The sequence below is a fragment of the Solea senegalensis genome, linkage group LG8 (assembly GCF_019176455.1).
Source record: "Solea senegalensis isolate Sse05_10M linkage group LG8, IFAPA_SoseM_1, whole genome shotgun sequence".
In the NCBI taxonomy this organism is placed as follows: Eukaryota; Metazoa; Chordata; class Actinopteri; order Pleuronectiformes; family Soleidae; genus Solea; species Solea senegalensis.
In genome coordinates this window covers 11265865-11287499 of record NC_058028.1, presented here as the reverse complement: position 1 = coordinate 11287499, position 21635 = coordinate 11265865, and the positions used below count along the sequence as shown (strand labels likewise).

At 38.6% G+C, this 21635-nt stretch overlaps 1 protein-coding gene across 3 annotated transcripts in view; it reads left to right on the top strand.

The window, feature by feature from the left end:
* pak1 (p21 protein (Cdc42/Rac)-activated kinase 1) overlaps positions 1-19982 on the top strand; it is a 37766-nt gene extending 17784 nt beyond the window's left edge. Inside the window, exons 1-15 of one of the 3 annotated variants that reach the window (XM_044031908.1) lie at positions 4600-5411; positions 6526-6729; positions 10587-10681; positions 11176-11323; positions 11882-11919; positions 13306-13419; positions 14346-14610; positions 15544-15607; positions 15898-15946; positions 16359-16471; positions 16982-17099; positions 17188-17287; positions 18086-18282; positions 19248-19385; positions 19695-19982. In XM_044031908.1, the coding sequence (XP_043887843.1) occupies positions 6537-6729; positions 10587-10681; positions 11176-11323; positions 11882-11919; positions 13306-13419; positions 14346-14610; positions 15544-15607; positions 15898-15946; positions 16359-16471; positions 16982-17099; positions 17188-17287; positions 18086-18282; positions 19248-19385; positions 19695-19781 (1719 nt within the window). In that variant the 5' untranslated portion in view covers positions 4600-5411; positions 6526-6536 and the 3' untranslated portion in view covers positions 19782-19982. Of the gene's footprint in view, positions 1-4599; positions 5412-6505; positions 6730-10586; positions 10682-11175; positions 11324-11881; positions 11920-13305; positions 13420-14345; positions 14611-15543; positions 15608-15897; positions 15947-16358; positions 16472-16981; positions 17100-17187; positions 17288-18085; positions 18283-19247; positions 19386-19694 lie in introns of those variants that run through there. The other 2 variants (XM_044031906.1, XM_044031907.1) reach the window with 2 other exon arrangements.
* The last annotated feature ends 1653 nt before the right edge of the window (positions 19983-21635 follow it).

Sequence of the window (21635 nt, the reverse complement as noted above, 5' to 3'; positions counted from 1 at the left end):
GGGATAATTTGGACGATCTGCTCTTCATTTACATTTCTATTATGAATTAGTGGCCCAAGAGGGTGTGTGTGTGGGAGGGGCAGTGGGCTCTGGGATGGAATGTTTTTTCTTACAATAAATTGAATATTCTATAGGCTAAACACACACACACGTAGACAAACCAATAAACCAAAGAAGTTGTGACTTCATAGTTTAAATAATTTCTGTTTTAAAGTAAGTTTAAGAGTCACAGAGTTGAGGAAAATGGAGTCATTTAATGTTAGGAATGTAAGCTGAGGAGACACGAAAAGATGAGCCAAAGGATTATGGGTTGGCATCTTCCATCATTCCTTCCTTCCCTTTAATGTCTCTCACCCCATCCTATCATGTCCATTGGTCACGCACAAATTCCAACAGATATTAAGCCAGAGGTCATGACCCGACAATACTACAATACTTGAATACAGAAGAGCAGTCGGGATGTACAGTATAAACAAGAGATTCTCCAATCCCCCCTCCTCGTCCTGGCTTCCCTTGTTCCCTTCATCTTTCCTTTTAATTTATGTTTGGCTGCATCTTCTTTTTCAAAATTACCATCTTTCTCTTTACCACACGTACACACACACACACACACACGAGTAATTGATAACTAGTGGGTGGCTGAGGGAGTGGAGTGCTTTAAATATGTGGTGGTGATATCATCATTGTATGCCAGTCCCAAGAAAAGCATCACTCCACTATGTTGTTTTACTCTCTTAATGCTTCCAGTGGACTTAATGTGCTGTAAAACTTTGTTAACAGACTTAAATGCTCACTAATGTGATTAAACTCCCTAAAATAGTGATGTGGTTAACACCAAGCAGCACCCTAACAAGGAGAAACAGTGTGTTTGCTTAATGTGGTGGATAAATTTAACACTGGTGATTATTTCTGAATTGTGTCACCTGGTGCACCAGCACAGTTCTGTGGCACAGGCCGTGCATTAGGTACAGTTCTATACTGTTCATTCATTGTCGGCCAGGAAACCACTAAATCACAGCAGACCTTGTGTGAGTGTGAGGCTGAGAGCTGGCATTTAGACAGTACTGCAATACAGAAGAACAGTCGGGATGAACAGTGTAAGTAAGGGACTCTCCCAAGTTTCAGCTTCAAAGACCCAAATTATAATGGGTGTGGTACAGAAGTGTGTGTTTGTGTGTGAGTCAGTGACTGTGTTAGTGTATGAGAGAGAGACAGGGAGATAGAGACTGGGCTTTGAACTTGAAAATCGATCCTACATGACGTGTGCTTGCATGTGATTTGCACACATTTTCATTCATGTGTGTGTATGCAGTTGGTGTGTAAAATATGCTAAAATATACATTTGAAGTCTGGGCCTGGGGGGTTGTCACTTTACTGGGGCAACACTGCAGACATACAGTACAAGACAAAAAATATCTCTCTTTCCTCATGTTATGCCTAGACACACACACAGGTTATTGCAGTTAAAGCTGCATCCCCACTATTCTGCGTGTTTTAAAATGCTATCTTTATGCCTGCTGTCAACATTGCATTGGTGTATTAGAGCCTCTGAAATGAAGGAGTTTGAAAATGCTGCTGGCTTTGTGTTAGTTGAAAGGTTCAGGGCTGCCTTTCAGTCTGGATAGGCAGAAGCGGTGACATCATTCACATTCGCTTCCTGTAGTTGTTTCTCATCAGTCGCTACTCCACAATCATGAATTCCAAATAATGAATTTCACCATATTTTTTGTCGCCGTTGTCTTATTTTTCTGTGTACCAGCTTCCTCTATAATTTTTAATACTTTAAACCCTGGATGGGATCTGTGGCGAATGCGCAGAGCTCCCAGGCCAGTTTAAGTCCGACCCTCGTCTGAATGAAGGTATACATGCAGTAATAATTTGACTCCCAGTTGTGTTAGTCTGACTTTGAGAGATTTGATTTAGCACCATTTCAGTTGCATTAACCTGAAATGGTGCTAAAAAGGGTGTGAATTGAAATGAAAGATGAATGATAGAAAAATGTACTGTAGTGTAAAGCAGCTTTGAGTGGTCATTAAGATCAGAAAAGTGCTATGAAAATACAGACCATATGATCCAGGTTAGGAGCTGGCAGCTGCCTTTAGAATTTTTCTGTGGATTATTCAGGGTTTTTTCCTGCGGAGTTCTTTGGTGATTTCACTCAGACATTTAAGGGATATTTGATAAGGGGAGCCGGCAGAGAATGTCTTGAGCAACTTTGACAGATGTTCACACATAAAGTTTCTTTAGAAAATGTCAGGAGAATATCTGTACTCCAACGCATTTGGGAAAGCAGAGATAAGGTGATGAGCCTTTCATATTGTTATTTCATATCCCTATTTGTTCTCTCTTGTCAGCAGGGATAAAGATAAAACATACAGTAGGGGATGGTGATGACTGCTGTGTTTGAAATGCAATGGCATGTGTATGTGTCAGAGAGAGTCAATGTATGTAGGGATGTTCTGTGAACTGTGTGTGAAGTCCTCTTCCAGTAAATGTCGCTGCTGAGGCTGCTGAGGCTGACAAGGCGTTTCCAGGAAGTGCTGACATGTACTTGCAGCTATCTCTTGAGGTGTGTGTGTGTTTGTTCATAATGCCCCTGTACACAAACATGACCATATATATGTCTAAAGAGTTTTCTACTTTGTAATTATTATCTCCATTTATTGAAATCTGGGTTGTTGTGTTGTGCAGCAGTAACATTTTGAGGATGGAGAAAAATAAGTAGTGGGCTTGATAAAAAAACACAAAGGGAGATAACAGAGAGTGCAGGTAAATAGGTTTTATTGAATGTGAACACTGATATGAGACGGTTATAATTGAATGTCATCACTGCCACAGCAGTGATGTGTTTGTGATGTCACGCTGTTACTGAGGGAGTCTTAATGATAAAACTACATGAACTAAATGATTCTCTATTTAAAGCTGCACCAATCAATATTTAATGATAATGCTGGATCATATGGCTGTAATACATTCTAATATAAATGCTCAGAGTTTGGTTCCCTTCAGCTCTGCTGTGCATTTTATGTATTTTCAGCTTTGTTTTGGGGCTTTACCCATTTTCCTCTTGGAATTTGTGTTAACAGTGGGACACGGGCCTGTCCACTCCCCACCTCAACAAAAAAAGCTGTTAATGAATGTGAGTGCATCTTTGGTGGTTAAACTGAATATGAAAAGGTATGAAAAACTATAATAAATTGACACCTCACTGTAAATTAGTGCAACTTGTGTCATGTTCAGGTTGAATGACCAAAGCATAATAACAGAAGATCTGTAAGTAGGACGGTTATATAGTTTCTAGCGTGTTGGTTCTGACAAGTTACAGGAGACAGGAAGGCACATGCGCAATGAAAATATGGCTTAAATATCACTTAAGTCAAGAATAAGAGTTTGGCTTTGCAGACCACACACCAAAGTCCATGGAGAAAATCTAGAAAATCTGCTTTTTCACATCACAGCACACAGGAATTGTTTATCCACTGCTGCCTCCATCAGTTAATGTGTATGTGTTACTTTGTCACTTTGGTGTTTGAAACCCTTTGTTCAAATATATAAAAGTGGCACAAATGAACCAAATACAAATTTTCTTAATGGACATTTGTGTGGGGAGTGAGCGATTGACAAACGTCAAATTCATGTTGGAAAAACTCTTTATATAATATATAATACAACCACTTTTATCGATTAATAACAGCTAAAAGGAACCTGGTCAAATATTGATTCCTTTGCTGTTATGTAAAATTTGACCTTTTTGCCATCAACACAGTGCAGCTAATTTCCCCTCTTTTAAGCTTTTAACCTTTTCTTAGAGATGTGACTACTGCTGTTACGTCTATTAAAAAGCATTGGTGCAACATACCGAGAGCAATAAATCAGAATCAAGTTTTTTGTTAGGTAAAGTTTACACAGTACTAGGAATTTGTTTTGGTCAGTGGTGCACATATAGAATAAAGAGCGCGACATATAAATAATATATGGAAAATAAAATAAAATGATATAGAGTTCACCTTAAAGGTTAACTAAATTTTTAAATATGTTCATTTGCCCTCAGAGCAGCCTGCTTAAGATTCAGGTGCAGCTTATTATAAGTAAATGCAGCTTTAAAGTGTGGCTCAGATTTAAATAGGATAAAGAGAAGACAATGGATCGGTCAGCCATGACACTTGTGACAATTTGTGATTCACAGATGGGGTGTAATTATTTTCTATGACACACAATTAATGTACTATTGTGCACAACATGTTTATGTGTGTTTGTGATTCTGTATAGTCTATATCTGTTTTTAGTTTTTTATTTACTTTTTGGTTGCCATGGTGTTTTTTTTTTCAAGTTGTATTTGTTGGTTGCAGCTTCTTATGTTTGCTGCTTTTCTTGAGCACTTGGTTATTGTTTGGTTTTCTTTTTTATTGTGCTGTTGTGCTTGTGTTGTTGTCAAACTGGATGTTATCGATGTCTCATCTGTTCAGTCGTTCATCCTCCTGATATGAGTGTGCGAAGTGTGAGGGCAGAGCTGAATCATTCAGTCACGTGAGGGATTTTATTTACATTTTAACTACAGTAAATTTAAACACACATTGTGTGTGTGTGTGATTTTTGTGCTGCATTTTTATTTTCTGTTGCTTTTCAGCTTTTCCATGTTTTCTTGCATGATCATGTTGCTGCGTCTCAGTTTCATGTTGCTCCTTTGTTGCAGTGTCTTGCCTTGTATCCAGTCAGGTCACACACACACAGCTGTGTCATGTCTTTCTTTGTTTAGCTTTGTTTCTTTGCAGTCAGGTGATAAACAATACATCTGTGCTAATGTGGGCCAAAGGACAGTTTCTGTCAGTCTGAGAAAGTCATCCGACTGGTGAAACTCACTTTACTCATTTACTGGTGATCAGATATTTGTGTGTGTGCGATTCTAGCAGACAGTGTTTTGGTTTTGTTTGATAACAGCTCTCTGCTGAAAGTGACAGGACTGTCTGAAATGTGAGACCTCAGCTGTCTGATTTCCTCTGTGTGTTTGCGTGAGTGTGTTCACAGCTGACAAAGATTCATTGTTTTACTGTCAGACTCTTTTAAAAGAAGATGTGTGAGGTTTTAAAGCAGATTATTAGGCTGTGATTCAGTGCATTTGTGTGTCCGTGCGTGCGTGCCAAACACAATAAAATGTTGTGTGTCTTTCAGGGATTGGTTTTACTACAGTACAGAATTAGCTTCTCTGTGTGCTTCCTCATGTGACTCACCTGATGACATCGCTCTATGACATCACAGTCTCTGTGAGGTAGTTTTGGTCAAAAGGAAGACGAGGCTGCATGCACTCAGTCACTCCTCCTTTACTTCTTCTCCCTGAAGTTCTCTCTGTTTTTGTGTTGTTTCTTCCTGGATCCACTCAGAAGCTGTAAACATGTTTCTTTGTCTCTGTTAAGGTAAGGTTAAGGTTTTGGTGTAAAATATAAAGGTTGCAGGTTTTGTTTGATTTTTTAATGGATTTTTGATGCTTTAATTGCATGGTGAACTTCTCAAACTTTGTGATTTTGTGAATGGGATCATACTGATCCAGTATGATCCAGTTCAGAGCCAGTTATAGCAGCTGGTTAACTGTTTAACTGTTTTCACCAGTTTAACGTGTGAAGATCAGTTTGAGTTGAGTGCAATGCAACATAAAACAATTGTGTAGCAACCTCCACAGGAGGAGGAGCTTTGTTGAGTCTAAAAAAACAGGGATGTTGTCTGATATTTTCTCATCTTGTCTGAAAGATTTGGATGCATTTGAGGACTTTGGGATCATGTGTTTCAGAGCTTGATGAACTTAAATATAGGATAGTTGGGTATAATGAGATAGAAATTGTAGATCTCCTTCTTGCCTAAAACAAATACAATGGGATGATGTACAGTTTCATTGCCCATCTTGATAAGAAGCACTCGCAATAAATTGATTGGTAAATAATAATGATCATGATCATTAATGGGGAACATTTTTAAACATTAAAAATGCTGTCTAGCTTGCCAACCGACAGTCCCAGAAAATGTTTATCTGTAATGCAAAGAATATGAGCAAATTGTAATGTAAAGGGATTTCAATGTGCTTGTTTAAATCAGGTTAGTTTTTTTTATAAAGGATCACAATGATATTGATATCACCTTTAAAAATCAATCTTATTTTTTGCACTTGCAGAGTAAAATGGAAGAAAAAAAAATCCATAAACACGAAAAATGTCAATAGATTATGGTAAATCTTAAGGCCAACAGGATTTTTACATGGATGCAGTCTGTTTATGTTAACAAACCAAAGGTTTCTTAATCTTGGTCATTGTTTGAAAGCTTGAAATAAATAAATTAGTATTTTGGCAATTGATTTATTAAGTTTTTAAAACCAGAACTTATTTGATGGAGTCACTTGTTACATTTGAGTTAATACTACATTAAAAAAAGCTCTTAGCAGTCTGGCTTTTAATATTGGAGATGTGCATGTGAATTATCACCTGTGATTGTTCTTGCCTCTGAGCCTTCGCTGTGATAGGCGTTTGTTTGTGGCTGCAGCTACGCTAAAGATGTCCGATAATGGGGAGGTCGAGGACAAGCCCCCAGCTCCACCCATGAGAAACACTAGCACCATGATAGGCTCCTGCAACAAGGACCCCACCCCCCTCAACCACAGCTCCAAGCCTCTGCCACCGAACCCAGAGGACAAGAAGAAGAAGGACCGCTCGATCCGATTCATCCTGACCGGAGGAGGTGACAAGAGTGAGTACTGATGCCTGTGTGACGCAGTGTGAACTGTGTAAAATCAGGCATTTGATATCAGGCCACACAGTTATTGTTGATCTACTGTTGCCTTCATCAGTCAGTAAAATGTGTTATTTTGTGACTTCAGTTTTTGAAATCATTCGATCAATATAACCCAAATGACACCAAACAAGGCACAGTGTCATAAAGAAATAAAAAAACACAGATTTTCTTCATCTTGAGAGAGTGAATGCTTTACAAATGGACCCAAACATGAGTTCCCAGTTAGATAAAGCTGTCTGAAGGCGAGATAGAACGAACATAAGATAATGTGTCAGCTGGCGAAAATTTCACCAATTGAGATTGTAGATGTAGGGATCATTACCTCATACACCTCATTTAAAAAACAAACAAACAAAAAGACAAAAAAAACCACCCTGCACTATTCCTTTAACATGCATGCATACATTATTTTTAACACGGCTTCTGTCTGTGCCTCTAATGGTGGAGTCGCTGCAGTGAATTCTGCTGCAGAGCATCTGAGAACAGCTTTGACACAATAAGGCCACAATAAACTATTTTATACTGCTCTAATTCACAGAGCGAGGCTTTAAAATAGAAACAGACAAACTAAGGATATTTAAAATGAGTCAGTTTACTCCTGATTGAGGTGAGTTTCATAATAAACATCACTTCATGCATCATTCCTCTGCCACTCATGGGATTTTTGATAAAAAACTGTAGAAATGATGGCTTGATGGTAAAATCAAGTGCACTGTAATAAAACACAAAAAACTCTTTCATAAAAACTGCAGACCACCAACTGATTTATCTGTTTACAGACATTACTGTGGCAGCTATGAATGTCACATGACTTCAGTCTTTAGGTTGTTGTTTTTTTAACTTATTATTTGTCCCAACTAGTGAAGTGTAGAGAGAAAAAAGGCCTGACTCATAAGCTCTTGGAGAGCACAATCCTCCACCAAGGCCTTTCAGTCTAAAACCAGATCACCACCAAAAACCTTATATTGTCATCCTTGGGCCATTAACTCTATACCGTATATATAGTTTTTGAGTTATACTGCTCACAGACAGACTGACAAATGCATCCTCCTTAGAGGAGGCAATAAATGCAATGAAGCAAGCAAAACAGGTGACATTATCCACACACTGTCTAGCTTCCTTCCATTGGATTTACTGGTGATAATTAATAGAACCTTAGCTCTTGAGTGCTTGTTGTCAAATCCCTAATAGCGGCTGACATTTGGCCCTGACCTTTGACCTCGGCAGCTGCACAATTTGAAGTTCAAACGGGGATGGATGCTGCTGGAGCATCATGAATTAAATGTGGCAGGAAAATAACAGCATAGTGTTTTTTAGTTTTTAATGAAAATGAAAAACAAACTTCAGTGTTCTTTAACCTTGTGACTTTAAATTGGTTGATTTTTCTTGTTTTTCTCCTTAAGTCAAATCAGTAATTTAAAAGTCTCAGATACTACTTGATGCATCATGTAACCCTTAATAGATAAACAGGAATAGGTAAAGCTTATATTGAGCTCTTATGAACTAACTATTAAGCTCCACTGTGGGACTTTTATTGCACCCTGAGGAATTTTGACAAATGACCAAACATCACACTTTATTAGAGCTATGCAGCTGTTGTTCCTTCTCCTTGTCTCCACCAGTCGTGATGTAAAATGGGTGTAGCGTGTGAATGTTGCTGGCTACACCAGATCTAAACACTGGGGAGAACATACAAACTCCATGCAGAAAAGCCCCAGATCTTCTTTCTGCAAAGGCAAGAGCGCTAACCACTGCCATGCAGCCCATTTAACCCACCATTGTTTTTTTTTAAAAGTTACACACTACAGCTTTAACGTAAATGAAAAAACATGAAGTGACTGACTCCTCAGACCAGTGCTCATACAGAGTTTACAGAACCAGCACTGTGAAAACAGCTCTGTTTTATGTCCCTTATCACATGGCTGGCCTACTTTAGACAATACGTACATGCATGCATGTACTCACACGCACTACAGTCTCTGCTGTGAGGCCGACTCTTCATATAGAAGCCATTCTACAACCAGACAATTGCATAAATTCAGGAGAGGATGATTCACTGGTTTAAGTGCAACATTTTTTAAACTAATAAAAACTTTGCTTCACAGCATAGTAGCATATTATTTTAGTTAGTTTTATGCAAATTTTATTGGTAATGCTGTGCTCCAACATCTCTTAAACTATGAGCCACATTATTGTTTGCCAGAAACCAGCTGGGGGTCTGGTCTCAGCTAGTAAACACTCAAACTGCTTTAGCCCATTTATATTCAAACATTTTCCCCTAAAACTGTCCAAAAGTGCTGGATATGACAATGCAAATGTCGAATCACTCATGTACTGGTAATTGTCGTGACAGCTTCTTCATTGTCAGAGTAAACTCATGTACTGTAAATCTACTGAAAATCCTTGCAGTGAACAAGTGGGTTTTAGTGTATAAACAGCAAACTTTGGAAAAAGCTTTTTTTTTTGTCGTAAAGAAAAATAAGTAAAATCTTTTGAAATATACAATTCAGTGTAAAAGCGCAGGGATAATTTTCGTTTGAGCACCATTTCAAATGTATAAGGGATGTCAAAAAAACTAAGAAACAACAGTGGTTAATAATGTTAATTATGTGTTCAATGATCACAAAAGGAGCTGGTATGCCTGCTTAAATAACTATTTAAGCAGTTTCCCCTGTTCAGAGTTGTTATTTTCTTTTTGAACATTTGTGTAAGGGATGAGTTTTAGTCTATTGATAATCCACCCTGATTTCCATCACTTCTTCCTGCATTTTTCTAGTATCTTTTTTATATATCAAGAGTGACAAACCTTACTGACAGACATCTTCATTGTACACACACACGTTTGCGCTTCATTCATAGTGAGGACCCCTACAGACATAATGCATTCCCCAGCCCCTTACCCTAATCCTCAGTATCACAACTAAGTGCCTAAGCCTAACCCTAACCCTAAAATGAGGTCTTAACTCCCAAAAAGCTATTTAAAGATGTGAGGACCAGCTAAAATGACCTCACTCTCAAACTCAAATGACCTTTGGGACACTGGTCTCGTCTGGTCAGTCGGAGGCCAGTCAAATAAAAAAAAAAAGTGGTTGTGTTAATATGCAACAATAAAAAACATTTATTACGCAAAATTAATCTATTCATTTAAAAATAAAAACATAGAAATGACTCGGTACAACTTGATATTGTTTGGAGGGCCACATGAAATCGATTGGAGGGCCACACGTGGCCCCCGGCCACCACTTTGAGACCCCTGGTTTATACAGTTTTTGGTCCTCATAAAGCCACAAATACAAGAACACACACACTGCTCATGATGCATGAGGTTGCTTGTGCTGCATCACTGCTAGTTGCCTCAGGAGTTTCTGCTCTTATGATTTCCCAGAGGATCACCTAGCATCATGTCCAGCATATGGTGTCTCATTTGTTGTTTTTCTTGCTTATACTTCCTAATATCCTTAATGTTTCCCTCAAGCTTTACCTCTCCATCTTCTTCTGCATTTCTTCTTGCTATTCCTCTTGGGATGTCTTTGTTCCTTTTTTACACTTGCATTCATTCACTCGTTGTCTTTTAATTATTTATTTATTACTTTGGTTTCGCTATCGAAATTGACGTTTTACCTCTGAAGATCATTTTGCAAATTTCTTGAATAAATCAATAGTTATTTCATCTTCTATTTAAAAGCTTGATAGTTCTGATGTATAAGAAAGAAATATATATGTTCTAGTTTGTAAACACCATGCTGTTGATGATGATATTATGTTTATTCAGTCTCATGTTTCTGTGTTGTTGTTGTTTTTCATTGTTTCAGCCTATAAGAAAAAGGAACGGCCAGAGATTTCACTGCCCTCTGATTTCGAACACACCATCCATGTTGGCTTTGACGCTGTTACCGGGGAGTTTACTGTAAGTGACTGTGTTGTGGGGCTGTCACTTTTGGACCTCACAAAGATGTACACATCCACACAAACACACAATAATTCTTCAGCTAAAAGAATCTAGTGAGGCGGATCAAGTGAGTCAGTGAAACAAGGCGTCTTTGTTGATGATAAATTAAAAAGGCTCATTATGTGCATGTGTGTATAAAACAGACATACACACTTGCATGCACTACTGAGCATGGGTCCTGATAAACACAGCAGCTCCTTTCTCTTTTGTAATCTGGGACATAGTTCCTGGGTGTTCACACACAAACATTTGTCAATTTTACTCAAATCATTGTAACCTAAATCAAAGCTTTGTATGAGCATGTATGGATGGTTCAACGTTCAGGAAAAACACTGAGTGAGAGAGGAGGAAGTGGTGAGGTGACAGTGACAGTCAGGTCGAATGAGCTAGAAAAAAAGATGTGACCCCATTATGTGACCAAATATGACAAAACTTTGTGTGTGTGTGTGTAGGGTATGCCAGAGCAGTGGGCCCGCCTCCTGCAGACATCCAACATCACTAAGCTGGAACAGAAGAAGAATCCTCAGGCCGTTCTTGATGTTTTAAAGTTCTACGACTCGAAGGAAACTGCAAACAGCCAGAAATATATGAGCTTCACAGGTACACAAAATATTCAACATACTAAAGACGCACACAGTACGCTGTACATGAGATAAAATGAGGATGTTACAAATAATGGCAGGAGAAGTTGTTATTTATCATTAAAAGTGAGTTACTCATCACTCAAAGTGGGTGTAGTAGTTTTTGAAACAGTTGAAACAGGATTTATCTTATTTATTGAAATCCTCTTCACATCTTGATAGCAATCAAAAATACATTTTAAGAAACCTGTGTTTGTAGCCCTTACCAATCTATAAAAAAACAACCAATCATGTTATTCAGATAACATGGAAACATTGTCACATTGTATAGTTGCACATTTACCAATCTTACCATATAAGGTGGGTTTTATTGGGATCACTAAATAGTGTATTCACCCAGAGTGTAATGGTATGCATACTCGCCCCATACGGTCACGGTTCAGACCTCAATTCCTTTGATGAGGTTGAGCTGAATGCAGTTATTTTGCCATCTACTACATTTTTTGCTCCGACTCTCTATCTCCCTTCTTAGTCATTTTTGTTTATATTTTTTTTTCTTTATCATTTTTGTCTGTAGATAAAAATGCAGATGCCTTCAGCTCCTCCACCACAACGGTAAGATTTTGTCCGTCTTAATGTTTTATACAGCGCTGAATGTCTCTGTACTCAATTACCTTGTAAGTTGCTTTGGATAAAAGTGTCTGCTAAATGACATGTGATGTAATGTAATGTCTGTGGGGAGGGTTTATTTCAGAAATTAGGTGTTGACGACCTCTTCATGTCTGTTTACCATCACTGCAACCATCAGCCACTATCTCTCACAAACATTTTTGTTTTCTGTACATTTAGTCTTTGAGACTCATTTAAAGGGAATGAACAAAGTTAAGTAATGTCAATGAAATAATTTCAGAAAATTTAGGATGAGGTGCTTGATGTGTGCCTGATATCTTTGACTACATAACAGATTTGTCTCATTTTCAATTTTGTTTAACCCAACTGCATCAAACACTAATGAATCTTTTCCATTGACATAATTTATTGTAAATCAGTTTAAATCCACTTGGGTGCTTTGTATTTAAGGACTTGGACATGCACACAATAGGAAAACAATTAAATACACAACTAAGTAATACATAAATAATGACTAAATTGAACTATAAACCATTGATTTGTTTTAAGTGGGACTAAAAATTAAAGTAAGTTAAACTCAGGTGCTGGCATAAATAACATCAGGAAACTTTTATCCAATCAGAAGCCAGAATTCCACAAAGAGGTGGCCCTTTGTACTCAAGAGGTTAGGCTGTGTTTCTCTCTTCGCTCTCCCTTTCACAAATGCACACTCACAACAAACTCAGTATTTATTTATTTTTGTTTAATTTTTTTGGCAAAGTGTGCTTTAAACCAAAATATAAAGGTAGAGGAAGAACAGATAATGACAATGATGGCACTACTTTAGACAACATGGCCTCCTCTCTCTCTCTCTCTCTCTCTCTCTCTCTCTCTCTCTCTCTCTCTCTCTCTCTCTCTCTCTCTCTCTCTCTCTCTCCTCTCTCTCTCTCACATACTCTCTCTCCCTCTCCATTTCTCCCTCCCTCCCCCTCTGCATTGTGAATCAGCATCTTTTCCACCTTTCACCATTTCATCGTCACTGCAGTTCGGCCACCAGTCGAGCCGATGGCAGACTCTCAGAAGGAGAGACAGGGGAAAGAAGGAAAGAGGGATGGAAGATAAATGTCGAAGATTTTAGAGATTAGCAGTGATGTTGAAAGGAGGAAAGCGTAGAAATGGGCCGAAAGATGAGAGAGTGATGAAACAAAGAAAGGAGACTCAAGTTGGAGAAAAGATGAGTGCAGAAGAAGAAGACGACGTCTGTGTGTGGTGACACGATGAAGCTATAGCGGAAGTTGCAGATGTAGTATGATGGGTCTTGTATCGTTGTTAGCTCGCGTTACAATGATGTCACTGAGGCTCCGCCCTCTTTCCCCATGTGACATCGCACAGAATGCCAAGGCTGTGTCAGAGACACCTGCCATAGCAACCGTATCTGAAGAGGAGGACGAAGACGAAGCTGAACCACCACCGGTGATTGCCCCCCGACCAGAACACACCAAATCAGTAAGGACACACACATGTGCACATGATACACTGTTGCTTCTCTTTGACACAGGTTAGTGGTGAGGACACTTCTTCAATGATGCCACCAATACACCACATTTATAGTGATGCATCACTTTCATTTGACTAGAATTTCATCGTTATAACTCACACATTCAGAGAAAAATGACAAATGATTATTTTCTTCAATTAATCTTTCGATTAATGGATTCGTTTTTTGGTCCAGTAATTGTCGAAAAGGATTTTTTTTTTTTTTTAAAGTTTGTCTGTCATTGTCAAATGTTGTCCTTAAACCAAAGACATTAAGTTGTTCTGGTATCATAGAGTAGAAAAGCAACCCAGAACATTTACGATGATTTAAGATCACATTCAAGATGCTGAAAAATCACAGAAAAACACTTAAATAATATAATAATAATAATAACAGATAATCATCATTGTCAACACAGTTGAAGATTAATTTCAAAATTGCTAATTGATACATGACCCATGTGACTGTGTTGCAAGATTATGGATGAATCAATTACCAATTGATTAGTCTCTTTTAGTGCTTTTCAAATAAATACAAGTTTAAATCACTAGTGGATTCTTCGAGAAACGAAATGACAGATAATGAAAATAATCCTACTGTAAGTGACTACTTAAGTAAGAAAACATGATCTTCAAATGAAAAAAAAAGAAAAACAAATAAACAAATTTTTGTTATCCATCATAACCTTTTTAACAGGAACATTTAAATACTGAGACACTGCAGACGGTGTTTCTTAGCAGAAAAGTGACATTTGCTTGTTACTATATACATATACATATATATACATATATATATATATTTATTTATATATATATATATATATATATATATATATATATATATATATATATATATATATATATATATATAAAGAAACATTTTTTTCCCCTCTCAGATATACACCCGCTCAGTGATCGAGCCCCTCCCTCCTCTCCCATCAACCAAAGATGCTGCGACTTCACCCATCAACCCACCGTCAGCTGCAGGAGCCTCCACTGCTGCTGCCGCCGCCGCCGCTGCCATCACCCCCGCCCTGTCCACAGACGGAGCCCCCAGCAGCCCTCCCAGTGCAAGCCCCGCCCCTGGACCCTCCATACCTCAACCCCTAGACAAAACCAGGAAGAAGAAGATGTCAGATGAGGAGATTCTTGAGAAACTACGTAAGGCGACGTACCATATTTACTCTCTCCTGCTGAAGACACTTGACCATTAGAAATCATGTCACTCATAATTCAGACCACATACATGATCACAGGAACTTGTGTATACCTTTGTGTACTTTTTCAGGGGCATGATTTACATATTTTAGAAGCAGTGTTCTGCCAGTTTTTTGGCAGTTTCTTGTTTCAGTGTGTCAGAGGACAAAACTATGCTAACTCACTTATTTTTGCAGCATCTCAAACTTCTCCTACATGATCAGAATCACATTGATTATGAAAGACATTCAAAGTTTGTCCAAACACCTATAAAACAAACCTCCTCCACATACTGAATTAACAAGTTGTTGTGTGTTTGTCACCCACGATTAAAGCCTGTATATTTTTTAAACCATGCAACATGCCTGTCCAGATGTGTTCAGGTCTCCCTCTTCTGGTAAGACCAGGATCCTGCCTGTCTGTCCATCTCTCTGATTGACAGGCCTGATATTCGCTGTCTTCGCCCCCTCTGTCCAGTCCTCACATTTTGATTGATCGTCCTTATTCCATTGTCCAGTCTCCTGCGGTTCCGGAGTGACTCCAGGTTCTATCCTGATCACTGTCCTAATGTGGATTCAGAGAACTGAACGAAGACAGAACTTTCTTTCTTTCTTTCTTTCTTTCTTTCTTTCTTTCTTTCTTTCTTTCTTTCTTTCTTTCTTTCTTTCTTTCTTTCTATCGCTTCAGTCTCATCCGTTCTTCCCTCCCCCTGTCTTCTTCCAGCATGCTGCATTGACCCGAGTGTGATGAGTAGAATTAGAATGCATAGAAAAGTCACAAAACTCTTCTATCCATTCAAACACATTGACCTTTTTTAATCCTCTTCCAAATCCCCATTCACTTCCATTTGTATTGATTGTTTTTCTTCCTGTGTTTGTTTGTTTTCCTTTGACTCAGGGACCATTGTAAGTGTTGGAGACCCAAAGAAGAAATACACACGCTTTGAGAAGATCGGACAGGGGTAAGTCATAAATCCACCTTGACTTGATGGGGGAGAGTGAAAGGATTACAAATCAACACAGAACACGGAAATATTTTTTAGTTAACGTATACTTTTTAAACTTTTTTTTTTATAAAGTTTAAATTAGTGGTGATTTACTGGTAGCCATGTTTTCATGGAGCATGTACCTGCTTGTTGTCTGGGAGCAGTCAGTTGTGTGTGACATGCTGACTTTAGACACTGATTTGATTCAACAAATAATTGAAGGCATGTAGCTTCTGTTGACCTGGGGCTCTCATGTTTGTTTTCAGGGCGTCTGGGACTGTGTACACAGCCATCGACATCGCTACAGGACAAGAGGTTAGTCGTGATTTTTTTTCTTCTCACAGATAACTTTATATTTTCCTTAACAGTATAATATAATGATTGATCAATAGACAAATATATGATGCCACGAACATTAGGTTAAGCTGTGATGCTTAATTAAGTGTTCATTTTCACTGTTGAGTGGTTAAACTGCAAGTTTTGAGAGCGAAAGCTCAAAGCCTGACTTTAACCACAGCAACTTCTGTGTTAAGTTTTAGGGAGCTGAGCTCATCTGTTGTGTTAATCCTGCTCAGTTTTAGTCTTAAGGTCTCTGTGCCCAATATTTTAATGTTGCCTAACATACGTTCTCTGCCTCTAGATTTAGATAATTCCAATCATTATTGACTGGATCTTTGTTTCTTTTGTGCTTAATACAGAGTCTCAACTGCTGTATCTGTCTTTTCAGGTTGCCATTAAACAGATGAACCTGCAGCAGCAGCCGAAGAAGGAACTGATCATCAATGAGATTCTGGTGATGAGGGAAAATAAAAACCCAAACATAGTCAACTACCTGGACAGGTTAGACACACACACACACACACACACACACAATACATGCGTGCACTTACAAAATCCCCCAAAATGCACATTATTTGTATGCTGTAGGTGAAGATGTCATATTTACCATGTGCAGCAAGTCTACATAGTTAATGTGTGGTTAATCAGAGTGAGTAAGGTTTTGTTACGGTATGAGAGGTTATCAAGTTCAGTGTTGCTGTTGCCACAGCAACCCCTGGGCAACATCCCAGAATGGGTGGGTGGGGGTAGCCGCTGTGTCTGGTTGCCCTAGTTACCCGTTTGTCTCAAGAGACATTGAGACACATGAAGGACTGGTGATAACTTTGTCATTACCATGGAAACAACATTTTCACCGTCACTGATTTACTGCCAGTTCCTCATTCATTCACTGAACTTTTTTGTTTTCACGGGGTCATCCAATAAGAGCCATTTCACTTTGCTTTTCATAAATGTTCCCCATTTTCACAGAAAAACAATAGTTGTTATTGTGTCTGTTGATGTTTTCCACAGTTACCTGGTGGGTGACGAGCTGTGGGTGGTGATGGAGTACCTGGCTGGGGGTTCATTGACTGATGTTGTCACAGAAACGTGCATGGACGAAGCCCAGATAGCTGCTGTGTGTCGAGAGGTAAACAACATGAGACATTTATTCATTTGAAAATAAGTAAAAATAAACACCAGTATAAACCTCTCTCTTTCTCTCTCTGTCTCCTCAGTGTCTCCAGGCATTGGAGTTCCTTCACTCAAACCAGGTCATCCATCGAGACATCAAGAGTGACAACATCCTGCTGGGCATGGATGGTTCCGTCAAACTCAGTCAGTCCACAACAGCAGACACTCTTATTTTTGTTGTTTCTTCATTTTTTGGTGTACAGCTACTTGTAACAACAACAGCAGAACACTGAGGGGTGTTGTTGTTTCTTTTTTTGACCAGTAGGCGGACACTCTGATCCAAGCATGTAACATCAAGTGCAGGGCTTAGGTATTTGCACATATTTATCCACAAACATTTAAAAAGTTTAGTAATACTGGCCAACAATAATGGTAATATCATGCTAACACGATTATGTGGTAATGGCTACATTTCAAGACAATCATACAACAATATTTCAACATAACTGAACAAGACAAAATGCCCACACAAAGCTTTTCACAGCTGTTATGATGCTACACTTAGTCACATGATGAGCACCACTGGTTGGAATCATTAAATCAAAATAATTATATTATATTGCTAATATGAGATACTGAGTTTTAGATTTTGTAGATTTTTTCAAACCATGTTGAGGTTTGTTTTCAACAATAAAAAAACAGAAGCTTTCCATCACAGTAATAATAAATGTATAATTTATAAAGCACTTTTAAAGGTTCTCAAAGGTTTTTTACAGTTAAAATCACATAATAACACATACTAAGATATTGAAACATCATTAATTGCACATGAAGAACAGTTTGCAATATGCACGTTTGTCTGGATTGATTTGAAGGTGGTCGCTAGTTCTGTACAGGGTTTAGGGGAGGGAGTTCCTAATGTTGTATTTTTGAATCTTAACACACTTATAGATTCAACTGTTTTCATTGTTCTGACTCTTTTATCATCTCTCCTCCTTCTAGCTGATTTTGGGTTTTGCGCCCAGATTACGCCAGAGCAGAGTAAACGCAGCACCATGGTTGGGACTCCATACTGGATGGCACCGGAGGTTGTGACCCGTAAAGCCTACGGTCCCAAAGTGGACATCTGGTCACTTGGCATCATGGCCATAGAGATGGTGGAGGGGGAGCCGCCGTACCTGAATGAAAATCCACTCAGGGTGAGAATGTGTGTTCTATTGGAAAAATAAATCTAAAGTTTACTTGCTCACAAAATTTGAACTTTTTACTTTAAAAGCTCAAGGCATGATGTCTGAAGGCATGAATCTTTCCAAACAAGACAGAATCTTAAGAAAGTATATTCTCATTGCAAATCATCACTGTCGTTATTCAAACCACCACTAGATGGAACCATAGCAAAATATTTTGTAAAATCCTGTTTTCACTCAACTGATCGTCATACAGCTTTATGATCTTCACATCAATGGGTTACTTTGTGATATTTAACTGATTGTAAAGCCATGTTTTAAGAAACGGCATGTTGATATATAATATATAATCAAGGAAAAATGCAAATGAAGAATAATAACCTTGCACAGATACGGAGCACTACAAACCACCATCAGCTTTACAAGCTGCCCATATTTATTCTCCAGACTCAGACTGATGTGAGAACTTGATGAAATTAAGTTATTTTATTTTGTTTTGCTGTCACCTCTTTGAGGATATAAGATTGTTCCTTTTATTAAATGTGTATTTCTTTGTTTTTGTCAGTAACTTCTGTCTGTGTGATTACAAAAGACAAGATAGTGTCTGGTGAACCCACAAGTCATATTGAATAGGCACCAGAGGACAATTCTGTTTGACTAATCTGTTTAAAAGGAAGTCTAATGGGAAAATGAGTCGACTCACTTCAGTTAACAGTCACTCACTAGTTTCTGCTCTTATTCAAAAGTGAGTGATGTTGATTTTGTGAACTTAAAGATAAATTATGGAACATAGGAGTGGACACCGGCGTGATTGACATCCAATAGGAGCTTCGATAATGACCATTCAAACTTAATTTTAATGTCCTATGTCTTTGTCAGTCAAATGTCAATAAAATACTAACTTTTAGCATGGATCTTTATAGTTGACCAGGCTTCACACAATGTTGTCTAACATACTGATGATGTGTGTTGTCTAGGCATTGTATCTCATAGCAACCAATGGTACACCAGAGCTGCAGAACCCAGAGAAACTGTCCACGATATTTAGAGACTTCCTGAATCGATGTCTGGAGATGGATGTGGAGAAGAGAGGGTCGGCTAAAGAACTATTGCAGGTACTGCAGTGTGTGTGTGTGTGATATTGATGATATTGCCTCATTTACTCATAAAACATAAACAGAGAGATGACTGACAGACTTTTTCACACCGTGGGAATAAAAAAATCCCTCTTTTTCAGGATAACACTGATTCTTGTTTTACATGGTCTAAAACTGTACGTTTCTCTCCCTCTCTTATCACCTCTTCCTTCCCTTGTCTCTTCCCCACCTCCTTCTTTAACATCTCTTTACATCTCTTTCTGCACTGCTCCCCTCTTCTCACTCCTCCTCTTCTCACTCCTCTTTCTCTTTTCCTTCTCCTCCCAGCATCAATTTTTGAAGATGGCAAAACCTCTCTCCAGTCTCACTCCTCTCATTGTGGCTGCTAAAGAGGCTGCCAAGAACAATCGCTAGATCTCTCTCTTCCCTCTTCCCCTCCCTCTCTCTCACCCCTTTTCCAACAGTTTCTTTTTTCGGGAGGCACTGGAAGCTGCAGACTGAATGACTTGACTAGTCTTTCACTTCCACCATTTTGTCTTTCGTTAACTGCACTGACTGCTCCTTCACCCTGTGACCTTTGACTCCATGCTCGACCTCCCCCATACCTGACCCCCCATTACCCTCACAGGGAGAAAGAAGGGCAGTTTATTCCTGTAACCTCTTTTTCAACACTCCGCTGGACTCGCACAGAAGGATGGGAACTAACTGATTGATATCATCAGTTGATCTGTGATCAAGTGATGTCGTTGCATTGCTGAAATCACCGCCCCACCCCCTCAGTCGGTACGAAATACCTGATATACGGTAGACTGAGTGTTTCAATAGAGCCCAAAGACTCATGGGAGGTTTTTTTTTTATTAGTGTTTGTTTGTTTTCTATGTTGTCTACAAAATCCCGGACCACAACAGCCAATTTAGCACCCTCTGCTGCAGACTGTGTGTGTGTGTGTCTGTGTGTGTCACTGGATGATGCTGGGACATTAAATAAGTTGATTGTAGCGTTGATTACTGCGTGTCGCAGCAGAGGTTTACTTTGTCGTGTCTGAAGTGTGACGTTGTGAGCTACAGAATATTAATACAAGTTATAATGAGGAAACACTGGCGCGCCCACAGCCACCGATGGACTGAGTTTGGAAGAGGTTTTCACTTGGGGGGGAACACTCCTTTTCTTTTGACTCCACTCCAACCAGATTCTGAAAGTAACAAATAAAGCTGTGTACTTTTATTAGTTTTTATCATTAGCAAAACTGGGAAAACAAACCTTGAATAACCCAACTGATATGTTGACTACATTAAAAAGAAAGACGTAAAGTCCAATCCACATTTTAACAGTGTGTCATGTACATTTGGAAACAAAATGAAAAGTGTCACATAATAAATAATAAGTGTTTACATCTAAATAGGCCTGTGATGGACAGACACTTTGATGTCATGCCTTCCTTGGTGTAGGGAAACTTGCACAAGGCTCAAAATCTTTGTTTGTTGATTTTTATTGCTGACATTTGATGAAATCATAAACAATCTAGAGAGGCAGCTGTTTATTCTACTGTATTATTTTTTTTGTATTTTATTTTTAGTATTTTTGTAGTACTCCACTCATACTCTCTGACTCCTGACAGTTATAGCGTGTTCTTTTTGCCTTGCATGTTGGAACTGGGAATCACTGGAAATATGTTACAGTTGGATAATGGATTATTTTAAGGTTTGCTAAAGTATGGTGAAGAGTTTAATTGTGTTTGGCATGACCATCAGGGGCCATTTCTGCTATTACCTTGAAAATTACGTTCTCCGAATACAAATGCAATGCACTATTGCAAATGATCCAAACCTGTGCAAGAGCACCAGAGATGCAATCCATCTCTCGTATCCCCTTATTCTCTTCAAATCAAAGTAAACATGAAGCTGTAGTTTGAATAGTTTGAACCTTTATTTCAAAGTCTTTCTCTAAATAGGCGGAACAACTTAAAACTGTTGTTAGAAAGTCTGAGCTAAAAATCGTACCCATCACACAGCTACACACGCCCTGCTAAACTCGCTCCATCTGCAGCTCTGGGACTTCACTGTCTGCCATCTCAATGCTGAGACTGTGTGAGAGAATGTGCATGTTGATGACTTTTTTTTATACATTAAAGATAGGAAATAATAAAAATGAGTTCTGATAAGGCTGAAAATGTTTACTATTGATACATGAAGAATGCCTGTGTATGATAGGATAGATCTCAATCCTATTTTAAGAAGGATTAGACAAATAAATGGTACGATAGTATGT